The 14,523-nt window shown below is 47.9% G+C and overlaps 8 protein-coding genes across 8 annotated transcripts; 6 read left to right on the forward strand and 2 right to left on the reverse strand.

Moving 5' to 3' along the window:
- Positions 1-28: 28 nt before the first annotated feature.
- BT62DRAFT_927709 (uncharacterized protein) lies at positions 29-874 on the forward strand. The gene is made up of 4 exons (XM_043185328.1): positions 29-124; positions 189-295; positions 345-532; positions 590-874. Exons 2-4 carry the CDS (start codon positions 248-250, stop codon positions 609-611), a joined length of 258 nt encoding a protein of 85 aa, XP_043043908.1. The 5' UTR covers positions 29-124; positions 189-247; the 3' UTR covers positions 612-874.
- A 272-nt stretch (positions 875-1,146) lies between these two features.
- Positions 1,147-3,412, forward strand: BT62DRAFT_1072490 (uncharacterized protein). Its single transcript, XM_043178863.1, has 3 exons — positions 1,147-1,281; positions 1,335-2,054; positions 2,105-3,412. The coding sequence occupies exons 2-3, from the start codon at positions 1,340-1,342 to the stop codon at positions 3,094-3,096; spliced, it is 1,707 nt and encodes a 568-aa protein (XP_043043909.1). The 5' UTR covers positions 1,147-1,281; positions 1,335-1,339; the 3' UTR covers positions 3,097-3,412.
- A 179-nt stretch (positions 3,413-3,591) lies between these two features.
- Positions 3,592-4,969, forward strand: BT62DRAFT_984900 (small GTPase rac1p). The gene is made up of 9 exons (XM_043189895.1): positions 3,592-3,606; positions 3,684-3,825; positions 3,875-3,906; positions 3,964-4,002; positions 4,055-4,073; positions 4,123-4,304; positions 4,358-4,464; positions 4,513-4,646; positions 4,708-4,969. The coding sequence occupies exons 2-9, from the start codon at positions 3,810-3,812 to the stop codon at positions 4,770-4,772; spliced, it is 594 nt and encodes a 197-aa protein (XP_043043910.1). The 5' UTR covers positions 3,592-3,606; positions 3,684-3,809; the 3' UTR covers positions 4,773-4,969.
- A 30-nt stretch (positions 4,970-4,999) lies between these two features.
- On the forward strand, positions 5,000-8,621 carry BT62DRAFT_1072492 (uncharacterized protein). Its single transcript, XM_043178864.1, has 4 exons — positions 5,000-5,276; positions 5,327-6,850; positions 6,900-7,442; positions 7,495-8,621. The coding sequence occupies exons 2-4, from the start codon at positions 5,347-5,349 to the stop codon at positions 8,481-8,483; spliced, it is 3,036 nt and encodes a 1,011-aa protein (XP_043043911.1). The 5' UTR covers positions 5,000-5,276; positions 5,327-5,346; the 3' UTR covers positions 8,484-8,621.
- Positions 8,622-8,701: 80 nt separating this feature from the next.
- On the forward strand, positions 8,702-11,751 carry BT62DRAFT_927713 (uncharacterized protein). The gene is given in 17 exon segments (XM_043185329.1): positions 8,702-8,888; positions 8,946-8,957; positions 9,010-9,027; positions 9,047-9,050; positions 9,132-9,242; positions 9,290-9,358; positions 9,408-9,711; positions 9,764-9,963; positions 10,022-10,156; positions 10,208-10,247; positions 10,298-10,307; positions 10,358-10,630; positions 10,681-10,795; positions 10,848-11,100; positions 11,153-11,309; positions 11,365-11,474; positions 11,524-11,751. The coding sequence occupies 17 exon segments, from the start codon at positions 8,796-8,798 to the stop codon at positions 11,633-11,635; spliced, it is 2,016 nt and encodes a 671-aa protein (XP_043043912.1). The 5' UTR covers positions 8,702-8,795; the 3' UTR covers positions 11,636-11,751.
- Positions 11,752-11,775: 24 nt separating this feature from the next.
- On the forward strand, positions 11,776-13,054 carry BT62DRAFT_510617 (PDT-domain-containing protein). Its single transcript, XM_043181205.1, has 5 exons — positions 11,776-11,885; positions 11,931-11,988; positions 12,037-12,248; positions 12,297-12,489; positions 12,549-13,054. Exons 1-5 carry the CDS (start codon positions 11,814-11,816, stop codon positions 12,878-12,880), a joined length of 867 nt encoding a protein of 288 aa, XP_043043913.1. The 5' UTR covers positions 11,776-11,813; the 3' UTR covers positions 12,881-13,054.
- Positions 12,940-13,639, reverse strand: BT62DRAFT_510679 (uncharacterized protein). Its single transcript, XM_043181206.1, has 6 exons — positions 13,562-13,639; positions 13,468-13,510; positions 13,319-13,422; positions 13,255-13,268; positions 13,122-13,196; positions 12,940-13,063 (listed from the first exon to the last, which is right to left on the reverse strand). Exons 2-6 carry the CDS (start codon positions 13,472-13,474, stop codon positions 13,000-13,002), a joined length of 264 nt encoding a protein of 87 aa, XP_043043914.1. The 5' UTR covers positions 13,475-13,510; positions 13,562-13,639; the 3' UTR covers positions 12,940-12,999.
- On the reverse strand, positions 13,605-14,391 carry BT62DRAFT_510804 (uncharacterized protein). Its single transcript, XM_043181207.1, has 6 exons — positions 14,317-14,391; positions 14,140-14,265; positions 13,979-14,093; positions 13,771-13,922; positions 13,701-13,718; positions 13,605-13,651 (listed from the first exon to the last, which is right to left on the reverse strand). The coding sequence occupies exons 2-6, from the start codon at positions 14,140-14,142 to the stop codon at positions 13,640-13,642; spliced, it is 300 nt and encodes a 99-aa protein (XP_043043915.1). The 5' UTR covers positions 14,143-14,265; positions 14,317-14,391; the 3' UTR covers positions 13,605-13,639.
- Between the last annotated feature and the right edge of the window lie 132 nt (positions 14,392-14,523).

Consider the following 14,523-nt stretch of genomic DNA (forward strand, 5'->3'; position numbering starts at 1 on the left):
AGAACCACTATTGCCAAGGCGCAATATGAGAACTTTTCCTGGTCCAGGACTGTTATGGAGGACTGGTGCTATTTTCGGTCCGTCTCTATTCTATTCTCTAATACGATTCTGGGATTTTTTGCTGGCAATACCTTCATTTCTTTACTGGACGTCGGACGAAATTCAGGCTGACACTGTATACTATCTAGTTACGGCGGGCGTTCTCACTGGCGCTTTTGGCGCGCATGCCTTGAGGGGAAGACCCGGTATGACCCCCGACAAAATCCACGCTTTCCAGACTGCGTCCCAATATGCTGTAAGTCGTACTGGTCACTGCCGGTCACGAATGTAACATTTTGCTACAGGTTTTCAACGGTTTGGCCCTGCTGTTGGTATCAATGCATCCTCGATTTGCATTCCATCCCTTTACTGGACCTGCCATCGCCACAGGAGGTCTTTTGTTTTCCGGTTCAATATTCGCATTGACCCTGAACAGCAAATTAAAACCTTTGGGTCCCATAACGCCATTAGGTGGAGTTTTTCTCATTGCTGGGTAAGTATTTGAGCCGAATATATACAGTATCCTGGTTCTGACGAGAGGAATATACAGATATCTCTCCCTTGCCATTTGATGTATCTTATAAACCTTTCTGCTGATTGTTGTGACTATACTATTTCTCATTTCGTCTTTTACAAGACAGTAAATATCCTTGAAGTTTGCATAAGTCATTTGTTGTCTCCGGTAGTATGCGTACGTCAAGAATTGCGCCTTTCTTCCTTTCTCTCACAGAAAACGTTTGAACAACTGAATACAATGATTATAAAAGAGGCTGGGCCTGGCCACATTCTTTCACAAGCACACCCTGGGCCTCCCTTAGAATCGTCTTTTTTGCTCACTTCTTCAATTCTTTAAGGATACCTTATCAGCCCGAAACTCAGGTGGTGAAAGGGTGCATCTAGGGTTATTCCCCGTTTGTTCTTTTCTGTTTATAATAACGTGTTTAAGAGTAACGACACGCGAATGAATTGCGTTTTCACTGTGTTTTAAAGAACGCTAACGCTCGCTCCTCTGCTGTCAGTGTTATCAATTTCGAGTCGCGTGATCACATGACTTACGCGTCGTGAACTCCGCCTGTCACTTGTCACAGTGACACTGCTGTAAACAACGAAATTTGCATTCTTGACTTCCACCTTCCTCCCTCTCCTGCACTTTTTGGATATCTGCGACTCGCCCTCCCGCCCTCCTCTCATCGTCCAGCTACCCAATCCTCATCTCAGAAGGTGACTTTCACAGTATTTCAGGTACGCGTATACCCTATCTTGGCACTGTGGCCTCATTAAGACGCATCTCGCAGCCAGTATGGCCTCAGTGTCTACTACACAAACTACAGCGGTAGAAGCCCCTTCTTCTTTCGCACCATCTCTGTCGTTTTCAGGGTCTTCGTCGACCGCGTCAGTCCCAAGACCACTGAAACGGCACTTAACATCAGACCTCGACTTCCTCGCTCCTGCAGCGGCAACCTTCAAACCACATCCTTATACTCCGGCCAACCTGGCAAATTCCAATCTTAGTGGCTCTCGCAATCGGTACTTGCACAGTACGCGTCAGCAAAATCGCGCCACCTCTACTTCGCCCCCTCTCACCCTCGATGTTTCCGAAAAAGATCCAGACGCCGTATTCATTCACCCGCCTTTTGAATCCTTCCCGGGTGCAGAGACATTCCCAGAGGGCCTCACTTATACTCTGATGACTGAACATCTCGACTGGTTCCTCGACCCTAAAGACTACCTACCGCTAGAGGGACCCCGTTTTAAACCAGATGCTATTCCTTATCCTCCATACTTAGAACCACCACGAGGATGGTGTCCGGCCAAGAAGAGGGACCTGAAGGACAAAGGACTTGATGGTTGGGCTGAAGGCGAAGAGCCACGACTTCGTTGCACTTTCTGTAGACGAAACTATGCCGGTGTAAATGCTAAGAGTATGTGGAGGAGGCATGTTTTCGAAAAGCACAAAGTTGCCATGTCAAATCGTCGCGAAGGGTGCGAGCGTCCCCGTGGACGAGGCTCTACTAGTGGGGTTCTATCACTATTTTCTTTCCGGTTTCTCATATACAGTTTATAGAGGAAAACAGGCAGCCGGGAACTTCAAGGGAAAAGACTCTCGATAGTGTCATTGGCATGGATGTTGCTCCTCAAACCAATGCGCACAATACCACACATAAGTCTAAATTTCATTCTCTGCTGCCTGTGTCATGCAGCCAGAAAGATGTGCCAACTCTTCCTTTATCTGCTGAAAATGCCACTGCTTTGCGGCCCTCACCTTCACCCCCCTCAACACCGCCCCCAATGTCATCGTCCGATGCAACAACTGGCTTATCGCCTTGCCCCGCACCTTTTCCATCGTCTCCTTATGATCCCTCCTTGACACCCTCATTCCGTCATTGCTCCCCTAGCCCGCCCTCCGAACACCCTTGGAGATATCCCAGTCCTAGCCACCCTTTGCATTCACGTCAATGTGAAATCTCTTTGAGCGATCTGCGCTCGCCAATTATCAAGAAAGACATCCAGAATAGTGCCAGTCCTAAGACGGGTACACCAGAAGCATCGCTACGCAAATTTTCCCTTGTGTGTCAGACATTGGACTCTAAAATCCTCTGTCCTTCTTTGCCTTTATCTTTCCCTCCCTCTCCGAAGGAACTGTATTCGCCACTAACTGGTTCGGTGACATCCTGGCGTCGGTCCTCCCATCCAAATTCTCCTTTTGTATTGGACGCCCAGCTAACGCAACATCATAATTTGACCGTCACCACTGAGGATTGGTTTCCGAGGTTTGAAGATTCCTTGATGTCAACCTTTGAGCCACCGACAAAGACATCAGTCGAGTTCACCGGGGAGAGCCCAATATTAAGAAGCCGAACTCTTCCTCATGATGTGGGCCTAGGGATAGGTCTGTTAGAACCTTTCACCCTTCTCGACGATCCTTCGGGTTCGGAGGATGATGACGAAACCGAAGTGGAGACGCTCATTGCAGCCAGTCATTCTCTTGCGGAAAACAACTCTAGAGACGCATCTCCACCTTTCAAGAGAAGAAAGCTTGTCGATGTCTTAGGATGAAGGTAGATGGTTTCCCGCACCTCTTGATTTGATCTCTGCTATCCATGTTATGCCGTGTCTACTATTATATCTCTCAAATATTGTTCGTTTTCTGTTGTCGTTTTCTGTGTCTTTCAGTTTATTTATCATCTTTGATCTTTTGCCAGTGATATGGTGGCACTGCAGGCTGTTCATATGCATGAACCATCACTTGTACATACTTTTCCAGTGTCTAGTTGTACCGCTATCGTGTATCCCAAGTTACTGTAATTATGGAATTGTCTGTAAGATAACACAATGTAGAACAATGCTAAGTCTAGCACTAGTGTCAATAATGATGACGGGAACAAAAGCGAAATTTACGCATGTTACGAATGATTTCATTTTCAATAGCATGGAAGCCGACGGCGGCTTACGTGAGCAATGTCAGCTGATAACTGATGGGCTACGAACCTTCATTGAGACTGTGAGGCCCTACCGTTGATCTGTCTTTCTCCTTGTTCTTCTCCAGTCTGTTCGTTATAAGAACAGGTGCCGCTATTTCCGCTTATCGTGTCCTTTGATTCCCCCCATTTTTTTGTTTCTGACACTTGTCATATCTGTTTCAGCGCCATCTTTGTCTCCCAGAACTAGACGTTCTCGTCGGATAACCAGTCACTTCACTCTGCCACCAACCTCTCAGTCATCCACTTATCTTCTGACTGTTGTCCTCAGTGGCTTTCTGAAGAATCGGGATGCAAGCGATTAAATGTGCGTGATATTGCGGCTGGACGGCCCTGTTGTTGACGATCACCTGCAGGTGTAGTCGTGGGAGATGGCGCCGTGGGGAAGGTGAGCTGACCGACGTTGCGGTTGTCCACTTGGAATTCTTATCTGATGGGACAATAGACATGCCTTCTCATTTCATACACCACCAATGCGTTTCCTGTACGTGGACATTGCCCCATCTTTCTAGCTATTCATTGATTCTGATACACAGGGAGAATACATTCCAACGGGTAATCAGACTGTCATAGCTATTTGTATGCATTCACCAACTTTTCTTAGTGTTTGACAACTACTCTGCTAATGTGATGGTCGATGGCAAAACGATCTCGCTCGGATTATGGGATACCGCTGGACAAGAGGATTATGACCGACTCCGCCCGCTGTCATACCCTCAAACGGATGTCTTTTTGATTTGCTTTTCCCTAGTCAGTCCTCCAAGCTATGAGAACGTTAGGACCAAGGTGAGTGACGATAGAGGCAATTATCGCTGTGCTCACTAATTACATGTTCTCAGTGGTTCCCCGAGATATCCCATCATGCACCGCAGACCTCCGTCGTACTGGTTGGGACGAAACTTGATCTACGTGAAGACCCTGCGACGATAGAGAAACTCCGGGACCGGTGAGTATATTCACTGAGGTACTAATGTCCTACTAAGAGGCATCCTAGTCGTATGGCGCCAATCCAGTACGCTCAGGGAGTTGCGATGTCCAAAGATATTGGAGCAGTGAAATATTTGGAGTGCTCCGCGTTGACACAGAAGGGCCTCAAGACTGTCTTTGACGAAGCCATCCGGGCAGTCTGTAAGTGACGTTCCTTAATACAGCCACGCGTTCTGTTGCTTATTGACCAACGAATTTTTAGTGAATCCACCTCCACGGACAGACAGGGGGAGAAACAAAGCGTCAAAGTCGTGCATTATTGCTTGAGGGCCAGATGTATGCGGTTGGATGGTGGCATACATATAATATCACGCCATTTATGTTTCTATTCGACTTTGACCTGTATGCTTTTTGACTTTGCTTCTTTACACTTTTGATGCTACCGACGGATGCTTGTTTTTTTTTGTGTTCAAACATTCTTGTTGCCTGGGACGTGCAATGGTGGGCGTAAACAAGCAACCGCGTGCTCGAATTCTCAGGAGAGGAGAACCTCAATCAGATGACCGCAAGCAATTGCCAGGAACGAACGGCCATGGCAAAGACCCCAGCAGCGACATCCCTTCCTAGCCCTGTGCTTTTTCTTTTTACCCACCGTGACTGTTTTTCTTGTACTTACCCGGGGAGGCGTACTCTGGTCGGTTGCGACTCTTCTGGACTTCCTCATCCACCCCAGAGTATGTACAGGACGAGGCATCTTTGTGCATCAGTTTTGGATAGGATCACTGTAACGAACTGGCGAACTCTGGCACGCTCGTTGGATCCTTTCTCTTCGTATGTTGCACTATCAGTTTCACTAGCGACCTCTTGTTGAACCTGTGCAGATCCGACCTCTAACCTTGACATGGTCCAGTCGGAGAGACTGCATCCAGTTCGACATGTATCGACCGCTTCCCTGGACACATCGGCCTCTGGCATCGCAGACAGTACCATCAGCAACGGAGAATCCTTGCGATTATCTCAGTTTCCCCAGCCGCCGTCATCGATCCCCACTACGCCTCTACGTGCAGAATTTGCCCCTCCATCACCAAATATCCCGACTGTCCGTACTATAATCGCGCCGCTTTTCCTGCACCAGCCCACTACGTCACAGACTTCCCCCTCCCTCCCCTCAGGCAGCGCCTCTACTAATTACCGGTTACCGGCCAGCTATTCCTCCCCTTATTCAGGTTCAGGTACCATCTACCCTCACGACTGGTATGATGGTGCCTCCAGCGTCGATGTCGATGATGCTGAAGACCGTTTACTTTCCACGTCGTTCATCACCTCGTTGCTCCAGGAGCATCTAGCACCTTCACCTAATAGCGCAGGTCGCAGATTTTCCACTGGCAGCGATGCGTTCAGCGGCGTATCAGAAATGACATACCCACCGACTTCTCGTTATCCAGACTCTGTCGACCGACCTTCTTTGCCTCCCCCGCCGTCTATACCTCCAAGGTCGCCACCACCCCGCAAGCCACAAGGTGCCAGACCCCAAAAGCAGCCTCCCACTTCCTTCGCTAGCAAAGTGCTCCCCAACTCTGATTATTCCGACTCGCTCTGCTCGGAGCAAGAAGACAATCTGCCTACTATCATACGTTCAGCTAGCTTTTCTCGAGGGGTCACTGTTCCCGGTGCTTCCGTGGTGGGTGTCGCTCCGGCAACTTTGCGAGCCATTTCAATTCATAGCGATGGCTGTGGCTCAGACTACAAACAGTTCGTTCGTTCCAGCTCAGCTTTGCCTCTAACAAAGCCCCGTCTCTCTCTGGCTCGTCCAGAGTCACGGCAATCCACTCATTCCAACCATAGCGCTGCTCCTCCATTTTTTTCTCGTGTCTCCTCCACGGGCAAATCCATAGCTCAGCGTATCCCGACCTGGAGCAGAACTAAGCCACTACCGCCTGTTCCCATCATACCACATATTCCCATCGCCGCAGAAGTTGCCAACCGCCGAAAGGAGGCAGTCATTCCTCTGTCAGACCTGGCTGCGCGCGCAGGTACACTGAACAATATGCTAGAAAAAGGGTATTATCCTCATGACTCTCGAACGTTCTATCATTTCGATTCTCGTACAGGTGTTTTCTCCGCATCTAATGGAAGTGCCATTCCGACGAATGGCGATCCCTCTCAGACGCATCCTAACCGCAAATCTCAACGTGGATCCATTTTTCATTCGCTAGAGTCGTCCGGCTCAGAAACAACCAAAAGCACGTTACATTTCTTTCGTAAGAAAAAGTTGATCATTTTTGCTATTTTCGCCGCTGCCGCACTGATTATCATTGGTGTTGCTGTCGGTGTAACGGTGGGTCGGAAAGGTCAGGATGCACACCATTGTGCTGCTGGTCTCGCTGGAACAGCTTGCAATCTTAGTATGTGTCTTCAAGCATCAGCATCAGCGTCGCTGATTTCAAAGTATAGATTCTACCTGCGTGTGCACATCGTCAGTTACAGGCAGCTGTGACGCGCTTGCCCAAAACGTCGTCGACCTTTTACCAACAATGAACGAATTGTTCGACACTGATCACACCCTTAATTATGTGTACACTTCTCTTTGGCTTACTCTGGGAACTACAACGGGAAGCGACTGCTCAGGGCAATCTCTTCTTGTTGATGTCGCGCCGGCGTTGACTATGTCGGATTCCCCCAATCGTACGGAATGGGCCCAAGCTGCAATTCTTTGGAATCTTGTTGAGTCGCAGAATGTTTCCAGCGCGAAAGAATTGCAAGAGTTCGCCAAGAATGCCCCGTGGACGGGAATTAGCCAATTGGATGGACCAGTGCCCTATGATACCGGTTCTTTTGCAGTGAATGCCTCAGGTTTCACCTTCAATTTTGCATCTCAGTCGATCAGTCAACCAGCCGTATCATTCGTCACCAATGGTCAGCCCACTGATGAGCAGATCGGTCGACTGAGCGATACAACCCTTTCTGCATTGAATCGGATGTACAGTTATGCACTTGGTAGGTTTCTCCTCCTCGTTTTGTAACGTACACTCAATGGTCCAATTTTCAGCATCCTCCACCCAGCAACAGGATGCACTGTCGACATACTGGACCTCAGTTTTGCAGCAAAGGGAAGAAGATTTGTCCGTCTTCTTGTCGCTTGTCAGCTCGTCGCCCCTTCTAATTCCCTTCGATGCCACGTCTCAATCCGTGTCTGCCCTGATGACCAATTCATCTACTGAACCCTTCCCGCCGCCTCTAGGATGCTATCCGAATCTATCATCATCTGAGCTCGAACAGATCAGTGATATCGAAGTTTCAGTATTCGGACTTTCCAAAAAAGCGGGGGCGTTTGAGTTCGATACCTCTTGTTATCCCGACCGTCCGTTGTATGGAATTTTGAATGTGCTTCGCCTTCGACTCCCGTTCGCGAATACTACAACAGGTGTTGCTCAACAAGCTGCGGTCCTTAACCGCGATGTTGGCCCTCGTGTGGTCCTTCGCAACGGTCAACTGTTGAGTTCTTTGCCAGGATCACCTGTTCAGCCATCTAACGGCACCCAAAATCCTCGACATTATGGGACACTCAACCATCTCCAACACGTTATGCATAACTACTTGCTATCCCTTGACATCGATGTTGCTATTGCTCTCGTGACCTTTCTGCTGTCGTATGCAGTGGTACCACCAGATAACGAGTCAGAACTCGTCGCGTCCCTATCATCTATCCCGGCTCTAGAAATTGCTGTTTTTGGTAGCGTATTTCCAGCCGACATTGATCATTCCGTGTCGTCCTTTTCGACTACATCGGGGACATTGTTCTTTGGGTCCGAGGAGGGAAGCGCATTGCGGAACTGGACGATCACAGGCACGGGCACCAAAGTCATTTGGGCAGATAATGCTACGTCTGCCCTGGTCGTGTACGACTCGTCGCTGACAGATGAAACGTTCGATGCAGTATGGTCTGCTGCGGCAGCAGCATTGGAGAGCAATGTGGAAAATGTCACGGCGAACAATGTGACTTCATCTCTGGGCAGCTTGGGCAAAATGGATTCATGACGGACATTGCAATAAGCCGGTGTACACGTACTCATTATTGTTATTATATATACGCTTTCACGATCTTTTATTATTTTTATGCAGCTAGTTAGAATTATTCGTATACCAACGCAATACAAATGGAATCATGTTATGGAGCAAACTGTGGCCGGCAGAGATAAAAGAGCTTGTTTAGGTGTGGTTGGCAAGCCTTCGTGGACAAAAGCAGAACCAACGCGTTTTCATTACATTATCAGCACCGCCTCCCGAAGACTTGAAATTCGACTCTGTTGATTCCCACTGCCGATCGTTATTGTCGTCGACACTCAGAATATGCCCAAAGCACAACAGCCCTCCTCGTCCCATTCTGCTACCGGCCCAGTCCACAGTAATGGTACCCACCCTAATGTCCTCAAACGCAATCAGGTAGGCCCCAGTGCAAGTCCTTCTCCTCTTCTTACCGTGTTCTGCATTGTCTGCCAGGCCTGTCACCAAGTGCGTGTTTCTTACCGCCTCTTTCTCTTACAGGTGCTCATGGACGGCCTAGTGTCGAAGGAGGAAATTGGTGAGCCATTTGCTGCTTCAAATTTCTCATTGCTAATCCCTCGCAAAAGAAATGGTATGTCCCCGATGTCCCGATTTATTCCAGTAACCTTCGACCTTCATTTAGTGACGCTAAACGACCTTGCTCAACCTGTGTGCGCTCCCATGCCCACGCTGTATCCCATGCACCTGCAGGCGCACAACTTCCATCCGCTCCCGAGTGCACTTTTGACGAAAGTGAGCAGCCCTTTTCTCAGCCCAGACCCCGCTCTCATCGTTCGCAGTCCATGAAAGCACAGCAGCGCCGTCGGAAACACCCAAGAACAAGTACGAAAGGTTGGAAAATCGCATCAGTGCGTTCGCCGCTTCTTCTGCATTCATTCATCGTTTGACCACCCACAGGTGAACTCGAGGCCCTTCTACGCCAAAAGGAAAACTCAGCAGCTGAACACGATATTCAACACCAGGCAGTTTTTTCTCCACAGGCTCGGGAAGCACAATCCTCGAGTCCATCGCAACACTCAATATCAAATGGCCATCCTCACCACCTGTACTCAGGGTCCAGAAACACATCTCGCAGCCCTCTCGGCAAACAGGAGCAAGACCTTTCCGAAACACCAAGTGGCACCTCTCCACATGCTGGGTGGGATGTCCTTTGGCCAAACTGGCCCCCGAATCTCCCTGAACCAGAGCTGCTCCGTCATTTGTGAGCTTTCAGCCAACATCGTCTATATCATCCAATGTGACGAATACTTTAGAGTCGAGGTCTTCTTTCTCTTCCATCCCCATGCGACTCGCCTCTTCCATGCAACTAGTTTCATGGCCTCCCTTTCATTACCTCCTGCGCACCCTAGATTTCCTGCTCCGCCTGTCCTGCATGCCATATGTGCTGTCGGAAGCCTCTATACGGGTATGGTTACCTCACCTCCTCTTCCCAACTTGTCTGAAGTCGAGCCCGGTAAATTCGTTGTCATCGCCGCCGAAATTCTTTCTAACTGTCTCAAATTTTCCAAAAGACGAAATATTTTCAGAACGCTACCGGTCAAAGGAAGAACGTCCGGATTCGTTCGCAGAGCAGCAGGTAAAACTGGCCCGGGACACGGCCCAAAGGCTTGAATTTTTAGGGCAGGACCTTCTTCAAGTTTTGCAAGGTGGGTTGACAGTTTTGTCTTCTATGTGGCTGATTATATGGACTGTAACAGCAAATATTATTTTGTGCTGGTTCTACATTTCCCATTCAAAGTCAGTGCATTTTTAAGATCGTGGAATCAATTCTGATCTTGTGGGTCTAGGCATGTTGAAGTATGCATGGCTAAGTCCTGTTCGGCGCCGAAGGCTAATGTTTTTCCTAGCTTTTTATCACAGCTGCTCATTCACTTCGTCTGGCGGTTCCACTGGGATTGAACATGTGTCCGCCTTTTAATTCTATAACAGTGTCTCAAAGACCAGCCTCTATCCTACCTCCAGCCCGCACGGTAGTCGAAGATGAAATGCGAAGGAACGCGTTCTGGCTCGCTTACGCAAACGAACGACAGCATGGTTGCACGAACGGCTGGGCTCACAGCATGGACGATTCGGACATCTCGCAGCTCCTCCCGCTACGAGGAGACCAGTACGAGCAAGGCGTATGTTCTGCTATGGCTCCACTGTTTTGGTACTTATTGGCATTCCAAAGGCACTTGTTACCCCGCATGATAGACAATGGGCACATGCCAAGGATCTGCTCGTAAACCATCCCGAAAATCAAATAGATTCCTTCATTATGTACATCAAGAGTTCTATCCTGATATGTGAGATTATGTTCATTTTTTTCGGCTACGCTGAAGAACTTACTTTTACCAGCGCGTGTCAAAACATTCAATATGAGATTTAGGACGCGGCGGTACAACGGCGACGAGCACATATCCACATATCATCCTCTACCTCTAAGTCCTAATTCGACTGAGCCTATTGATGCCCGAATGTCGGCTGGCTTTGTTGAATTGGATAGTACGATCTCCTCTTTTCTCAGTTCTTTCCCACCACACTTGAGGAATCCTATCAACAATAACACGGTCGACAATCACCTTTACACTGCCTTCCTAATATCACATGTGTGAGCATGGTGGAAACATTGCTTTGCCACGCAGTATTAATGTGACTTTCAGAGCAAATATCATTCTACATGATCCTCATGCAGATGTACGGATATCAGGATGTATTTCAGCTTTGAAGATCCTTACCTCTGCACGTGCGATTCTGGATCTAATATATGCTGTATGGTCCACAAGCTTTGACATCACCCTTTTGGATTCATTTTGTTCAGTATGTTGAAACAATACTACCTATGGCAAGGCCTTGACTTCTCTCTTTGTATTAGTTTTGTTGGTTTACTGCCGGACGAGTACTTGTTCGATTCCTGCAGGCTGCCATGGAGGCGAACAGTCAGGACCAGATTTCCACTTTACGGGCTGAATTGGACTTCATTTTGTAAGTTCACGAGGCATTGATTTGTCTACAAAGTGCTGATCTATCTCAGGACTGCTTTATCAAAAGTGGGACAGCGATATGCAATGGCATATCGGTGTGCAAAAATGCTGGAAGACAGGATGGTCACAACAGGCGGTCCTCCTTCAGGTGTAATGTCGTAACGGAAATTTTTATAGGTTCGTATTTAAGAGGCGGACATTGTAGCAATATGTAGTTCATGTATGTAGCCTGTATGACCTTTTTTTGGATGCAAAGAATGCAAAGATGGAATGGCCCCTTTTAGACCGATCAATAACGAAACTTTGAAGCTTGTTGTTCGACCGTGACGAGGAAAGAGCGATGGTGGGTCGGCCAATGCAGGACAAGCCAGCTGTGGCATTCCTCGGTCCACTAGGCACTTACACGCACCAGGTATGAGAGTCGACCTGCAGGAGCACCACAAAATGACAATAATAGGCCGCATACGAAAAATTTGGGAGTGACGTCGAATATATTGAACAAAATTCCATTGCAGGTGATCAGCTTCTATCTGCCTAATGTCGCACACTGAGCAATCTATCAGAGGTATTTGACTCGCTGTCTACTACAGTTGACATAGGCATAGTACCTCAAGAAAACTCGATTTTCGGGCCAGTCATCGAGACGTACGATTGTTTGCGACGAGATGAACCTATCTTTGTCCGGGATGAAATTATTTTGGCAATCCAACATTGTCTAATTGTTCGGAAGGGAGTCCAACTTTCTGATATCGACTGCGTCATGAGTCATGAACAGGTCAGTAAAATTCTGATAAAAATAAGCGGATTTAATGGAGACTCCCAGGCTCTTGGACAATGTCGGTCGTTCCTCGAGACGGAACTCCCACATGCATCACTTAAGAAGATGCCGTCGACCTCAGCGGCGGCGAAAGCTCTTCTCTCGAGTCCTCTAACATATGCTGCCATATGCTCAAAAGCGTGCTTGACCGTTTTTGACGGTCTAGAATTGCTGAACGAAGGCATTCAAGACCAACACTGTATGAAATCTCTTTTCTTCTATCAGCTTGCGTTTCACTGACATGGAAGTATCGCCTAGCGAATTTCACCCGTTTTTATGTTGTGGCGAAATCTTCAAACGAGGTGCCGTCTAGCACGGAGCGGCGCGGCCGAGCTCTTCTTCGTTTGTCCGTGGACGTATCAAATAAATCAGCCAGTATTATGACACTGTTGGCTGCCTTGAGGATAAACTATATCTCACGAATAGATCGTCGACCTGCTCTCGACAGTGTTCCTTTTCATGATATGTATTTTGTAGAACTTAATTCCATAGCCGAGCAGAGCCAAGACATTTGGGAACGCGAAATAGAGCACGGACTTGAGCGTGTTAGACTGGCCGGTGGAGCGGGGAAGCTTTTAGGTATCTGGTAGACTGATACAAAAAGATCTGTCTAATCTTTAAATAGTAGAATACATATATTCGCGTAGTTGCACGATCTATCTAGATCATCATAAAAGGAACTAAAATTCAGGCTTCTAGGTTGGTCTCCTCAATTTAATGCTTTTGCGCTGGGGGTCCGCGGCTCGATCTGGCACTTGAAAGGACGAGGGTGACTGGACAAACAAACAGTACCGGTTAACCATCGACATACAGATACTAAAACGTTCATACCTAAGAAGGGTTGAACCATAAAACCCGCCGGTACTGTCTATGGGTTGTCCATTGACATCGGTGGCTTCTGTTACCCTGTACACAGACAAGATGGAAGCTACCGTAATCCAGAGGAAGTCAAAGGCAAACCAACGACCTGGGCACGCTCTATTGAAACGTCAAGACCTACGACCCTTCAGGGAAGAAAATCTGCTCACCTTGGACCAAAACCGAATGCCGCATTTGGGATTTCGTTCATTTCGGAAGCTGAAAGGCCCCGTACAGTAAGCTTCTCTTCGAATCGATCGCAGGGTAGACCTCACTGCACTTTTTCAGTTTCAGTATCCAGCAAATCTCAGAGACGTACGGATCATGCAAGATAGCCCAAACGTTAGGGAAAATGGTGGTGCCTTTGGGGATTACATATCGTACAAGTGCAGAATTAGGACAGTGCTTCGTACTTCACTCGATCAAAATATTCCTCTGTATTCGTCGTCTTCGGAGATATAGTGTGCAAGTCCAAGAGGCGTTACCGGATTTCATCTTAAAGGCTGTGTGATACGTTGATAACCGTATGTATTATTTTATAGAAGAACCCACTTCGTAGCAAATGCAGTCCTACAGGAAGAGGTCAATTTGGGCGGCTCAAGAACACGATAATCTCACTCGCTATGTATGGTAGTTGATATCTGTCTGAGAACACTGGTAGCCTGTTGCCGATCGCACGGTCAGGTTCCTTCTGCGCCTTGTCTTGAATGTCCGGATGCAGGGCAACGGCGAGGAACAGGGAGTGTAGAGCTGAAACTACAGTGTCGGCGCCGGCTATAAACAAGCAGGATCATGAAGAAATCGCAGAATAAGGTACGGGACGAGCTTACCGGTAAATGTTGTAGCTGCAACGTTCTTGACGACTTGTTGGTCTGCAGTTCCCCGACCAAGGGCTATGTCATCTAATTCGTGGGCTACGATGCACGGCGTTGCGGTCCCTTTCTCCTGGGTGACAGTGAGTGCTGAAGATGCCCCAATGAAATTTGCCAACCATCTTTGTTTGGACCTCTTCGAATGGGCAATTGACCTATGCTTGTGCTGCCTTTTGCCATCCCTTGGTGTTGCGCCTAAAGGGAGCACACCAAAGCGGTAGATATTTCAACGCAGTAACATAGTCCTGACCGAAGCGAGTGTGGATATGAATCATGAGTTTAAAGTCGAAACTTACTACCATGTAAGTGCCGAAAATGCCAGCACGAGAAAAAGGAGAGATAGTTGTGTTGGCGAGCTTCATATAGTTGTCTCCATTATCGCCTAGTTTGTCGTCGACACGTATCCCGTAAGTAATGTATAAAACAATTGCTGTAGCTGTCCTGCGTCTCAGGAAAGTACGTTCTGTAGCAGAAGTACATAATACTTGCCCACGATCATCGCG

This window comes from Guyanagaster necrorhizus (genome assembly GCF_019112545.1).
Source record: "Guyanagaster necrorhizus MCA 3950 unplaced genomic scaffold BT62scaffold_4, whole genome shotgun sequence".
Taxonomy (NCBI): domain Eukaryota; kingdom Fungi; phylum Basidiomycota; class Agaricomycetes; order Agaricales; family Physalacriaceae; genus Guyanagaster; species Guyanagaster necrorhizus.

What these genes read in the sequence shown, in the direction of transcription:
- BT62DRAFT_927709 (XM_043185328.1), top strand. Translation starts at nt 248, where the DNA reads ATGACCCCCGACAAAATCCACGCTTTCCAGACTGCGTCCCAATATGCT. An exon ending in AGACTGCGTCCCAATATGCT is followed by an intron (nt 296 to 344) that starts GTAAGTCGTACT and finishes ATTTTGCTACAG; the next exon opens with GTTTTCAACGGTTTGGCCCT. An exon ending in GGAGTTTTTCTCATTGCTGG is followed by an intron (nt 533 to 589) that starts GTAAGTATTTGA and finishes AGGAATATACAG; the next exon opens with ATATCTCTCCCTTGCCATTT.
- BT62DRAFT_1072490 (XM_043178863.1), top strand. Translation starts at nt 1,340, where the DNA reads ATGGCCTCAGTGTCTACTACACAAACTACAGCGGTAGAAGCCCCTTCT. An exon ending in CCGTGGACGAGGCTCTACTA is followed by an intron (nt 2,055 to 2,104) that starts GTGGGGTTCTAT and finishes TACAGTTTATAG; the next exon opens with AGGAAAACAGGCAGCCGGGA.
- BT62DRAFT_984900 (XM_043189895.1), top strand. An exon ending in ATAGAGAAACTCCGGGACCG is followed by an intron (nt 4,465 to 4,512) that starts GTGAGTATATTC and finishes GAGGCATCCTAG; the next exon opens with TCGTATGGCGCCAATCCAGT. An exon ending in CGAAGCCATCCGGGCAGTCT is followed by an intron (nt 4,647 to 4,707) that starts GTAAGTGACGTT and finishes ACGAATTTTTAG; the next exon opens with TGAATCCACCTCCACGGACA.
- BT62DRAFT_1072492 (XM_043178864.1), top strand. Translation starts at nt 5,347, where the DNA reads ATGGTCCAGTCGGAGAGACTGCATCCAGTTCGACATGTATCGACCGCT. An exon ending in TGGAACAGCTTGCAATCTTA is followed by an intron (nt 6,851 to 6,899) that starts GTATGTGTCTTC and finishes TTCAAAGTATAG; the next exon opens with ATTCTACCTGCGTGTGCACA. An exon ending in GATGTACAGTTATGCACTTG is followed by an intron (nt 7,443 to 7,494) that starts GTAGGTTTCTCC and finishes TCCAATTTTCAG; the next exon opens with CATCCTCCACCCAGCAACAG.
- BT62DRAFT_927713 (XM_043185329.1), top strand. Translation starts at nt 8,796, where the DNA reads ATGCCCAAAGCACAACAGCCCTCCTCGTCCCATTCTGCTACCGGCCCA. An exon ending in CCTTCTTCAAGTTTTGCAAG is followed by an intron (nt 10,157 to 10,207) that starts GTGGGTTGACAG and finishes GGACTGTAACAG; the next exon opens with CAAATATTATTTTGTGCTGG. An exon ending in GCCTTCCTAATATCACATGT is followed by an intron (nt 11,101 to 11,152) that starts GTGAGCATGGTG and finishes TGTGACTTTCAG; the next exon opens with AGCAAATATCATTCTACATG.
- BT62DRAFT_510617 (XM_043181205.1), top strand. Translation starts at nt 11,814, where the DNA reads ATGGTGGGTCGGCCAATGCAGGACAAGCCAGCTGTGGCATTCCTCGGT. An exon ending in TAGGCACTTACACGCACCAG is followed by an intron (nt 11,886 to 11,930) that starts GTATGAGAGTCG and finishes TGACAATAATAG; the next exon opens with GCCGCATACGAAAAATTTGG. An exon ending in TGAACAAAATTCCATTGCAG is followed by an intron (nt 11,989 to 12,036) that starts GTGATCAGCTTC and finishes GCAATCTATCAG; the next exon opens with AGGTATTTGACTCGCTGTCT.
- BT62DRAFT_510679 (XM_043181206.1), bottom strand. An exon ending in TATGGTTCAACCCTTCTTAG is followed by an intron (nt 13,064 to 13,121) that starts GTATGAACGTTT and finishes TTGTTTGTCCAG; the next exon opens with TCACCCTCGTCCTTTCAAGT.
- BT62DRAFT_510804 (XM_043181207.1), bottom strand. An exon ending in TGCAGCTACAACATTTACCG is followed by an intron (nt 13,923 to 13,978) that starts GTAAGCTCGTCC and finishes GCTTGTTTATAG; the next exon opens with CCGGCGCCGACACTGTAGTT.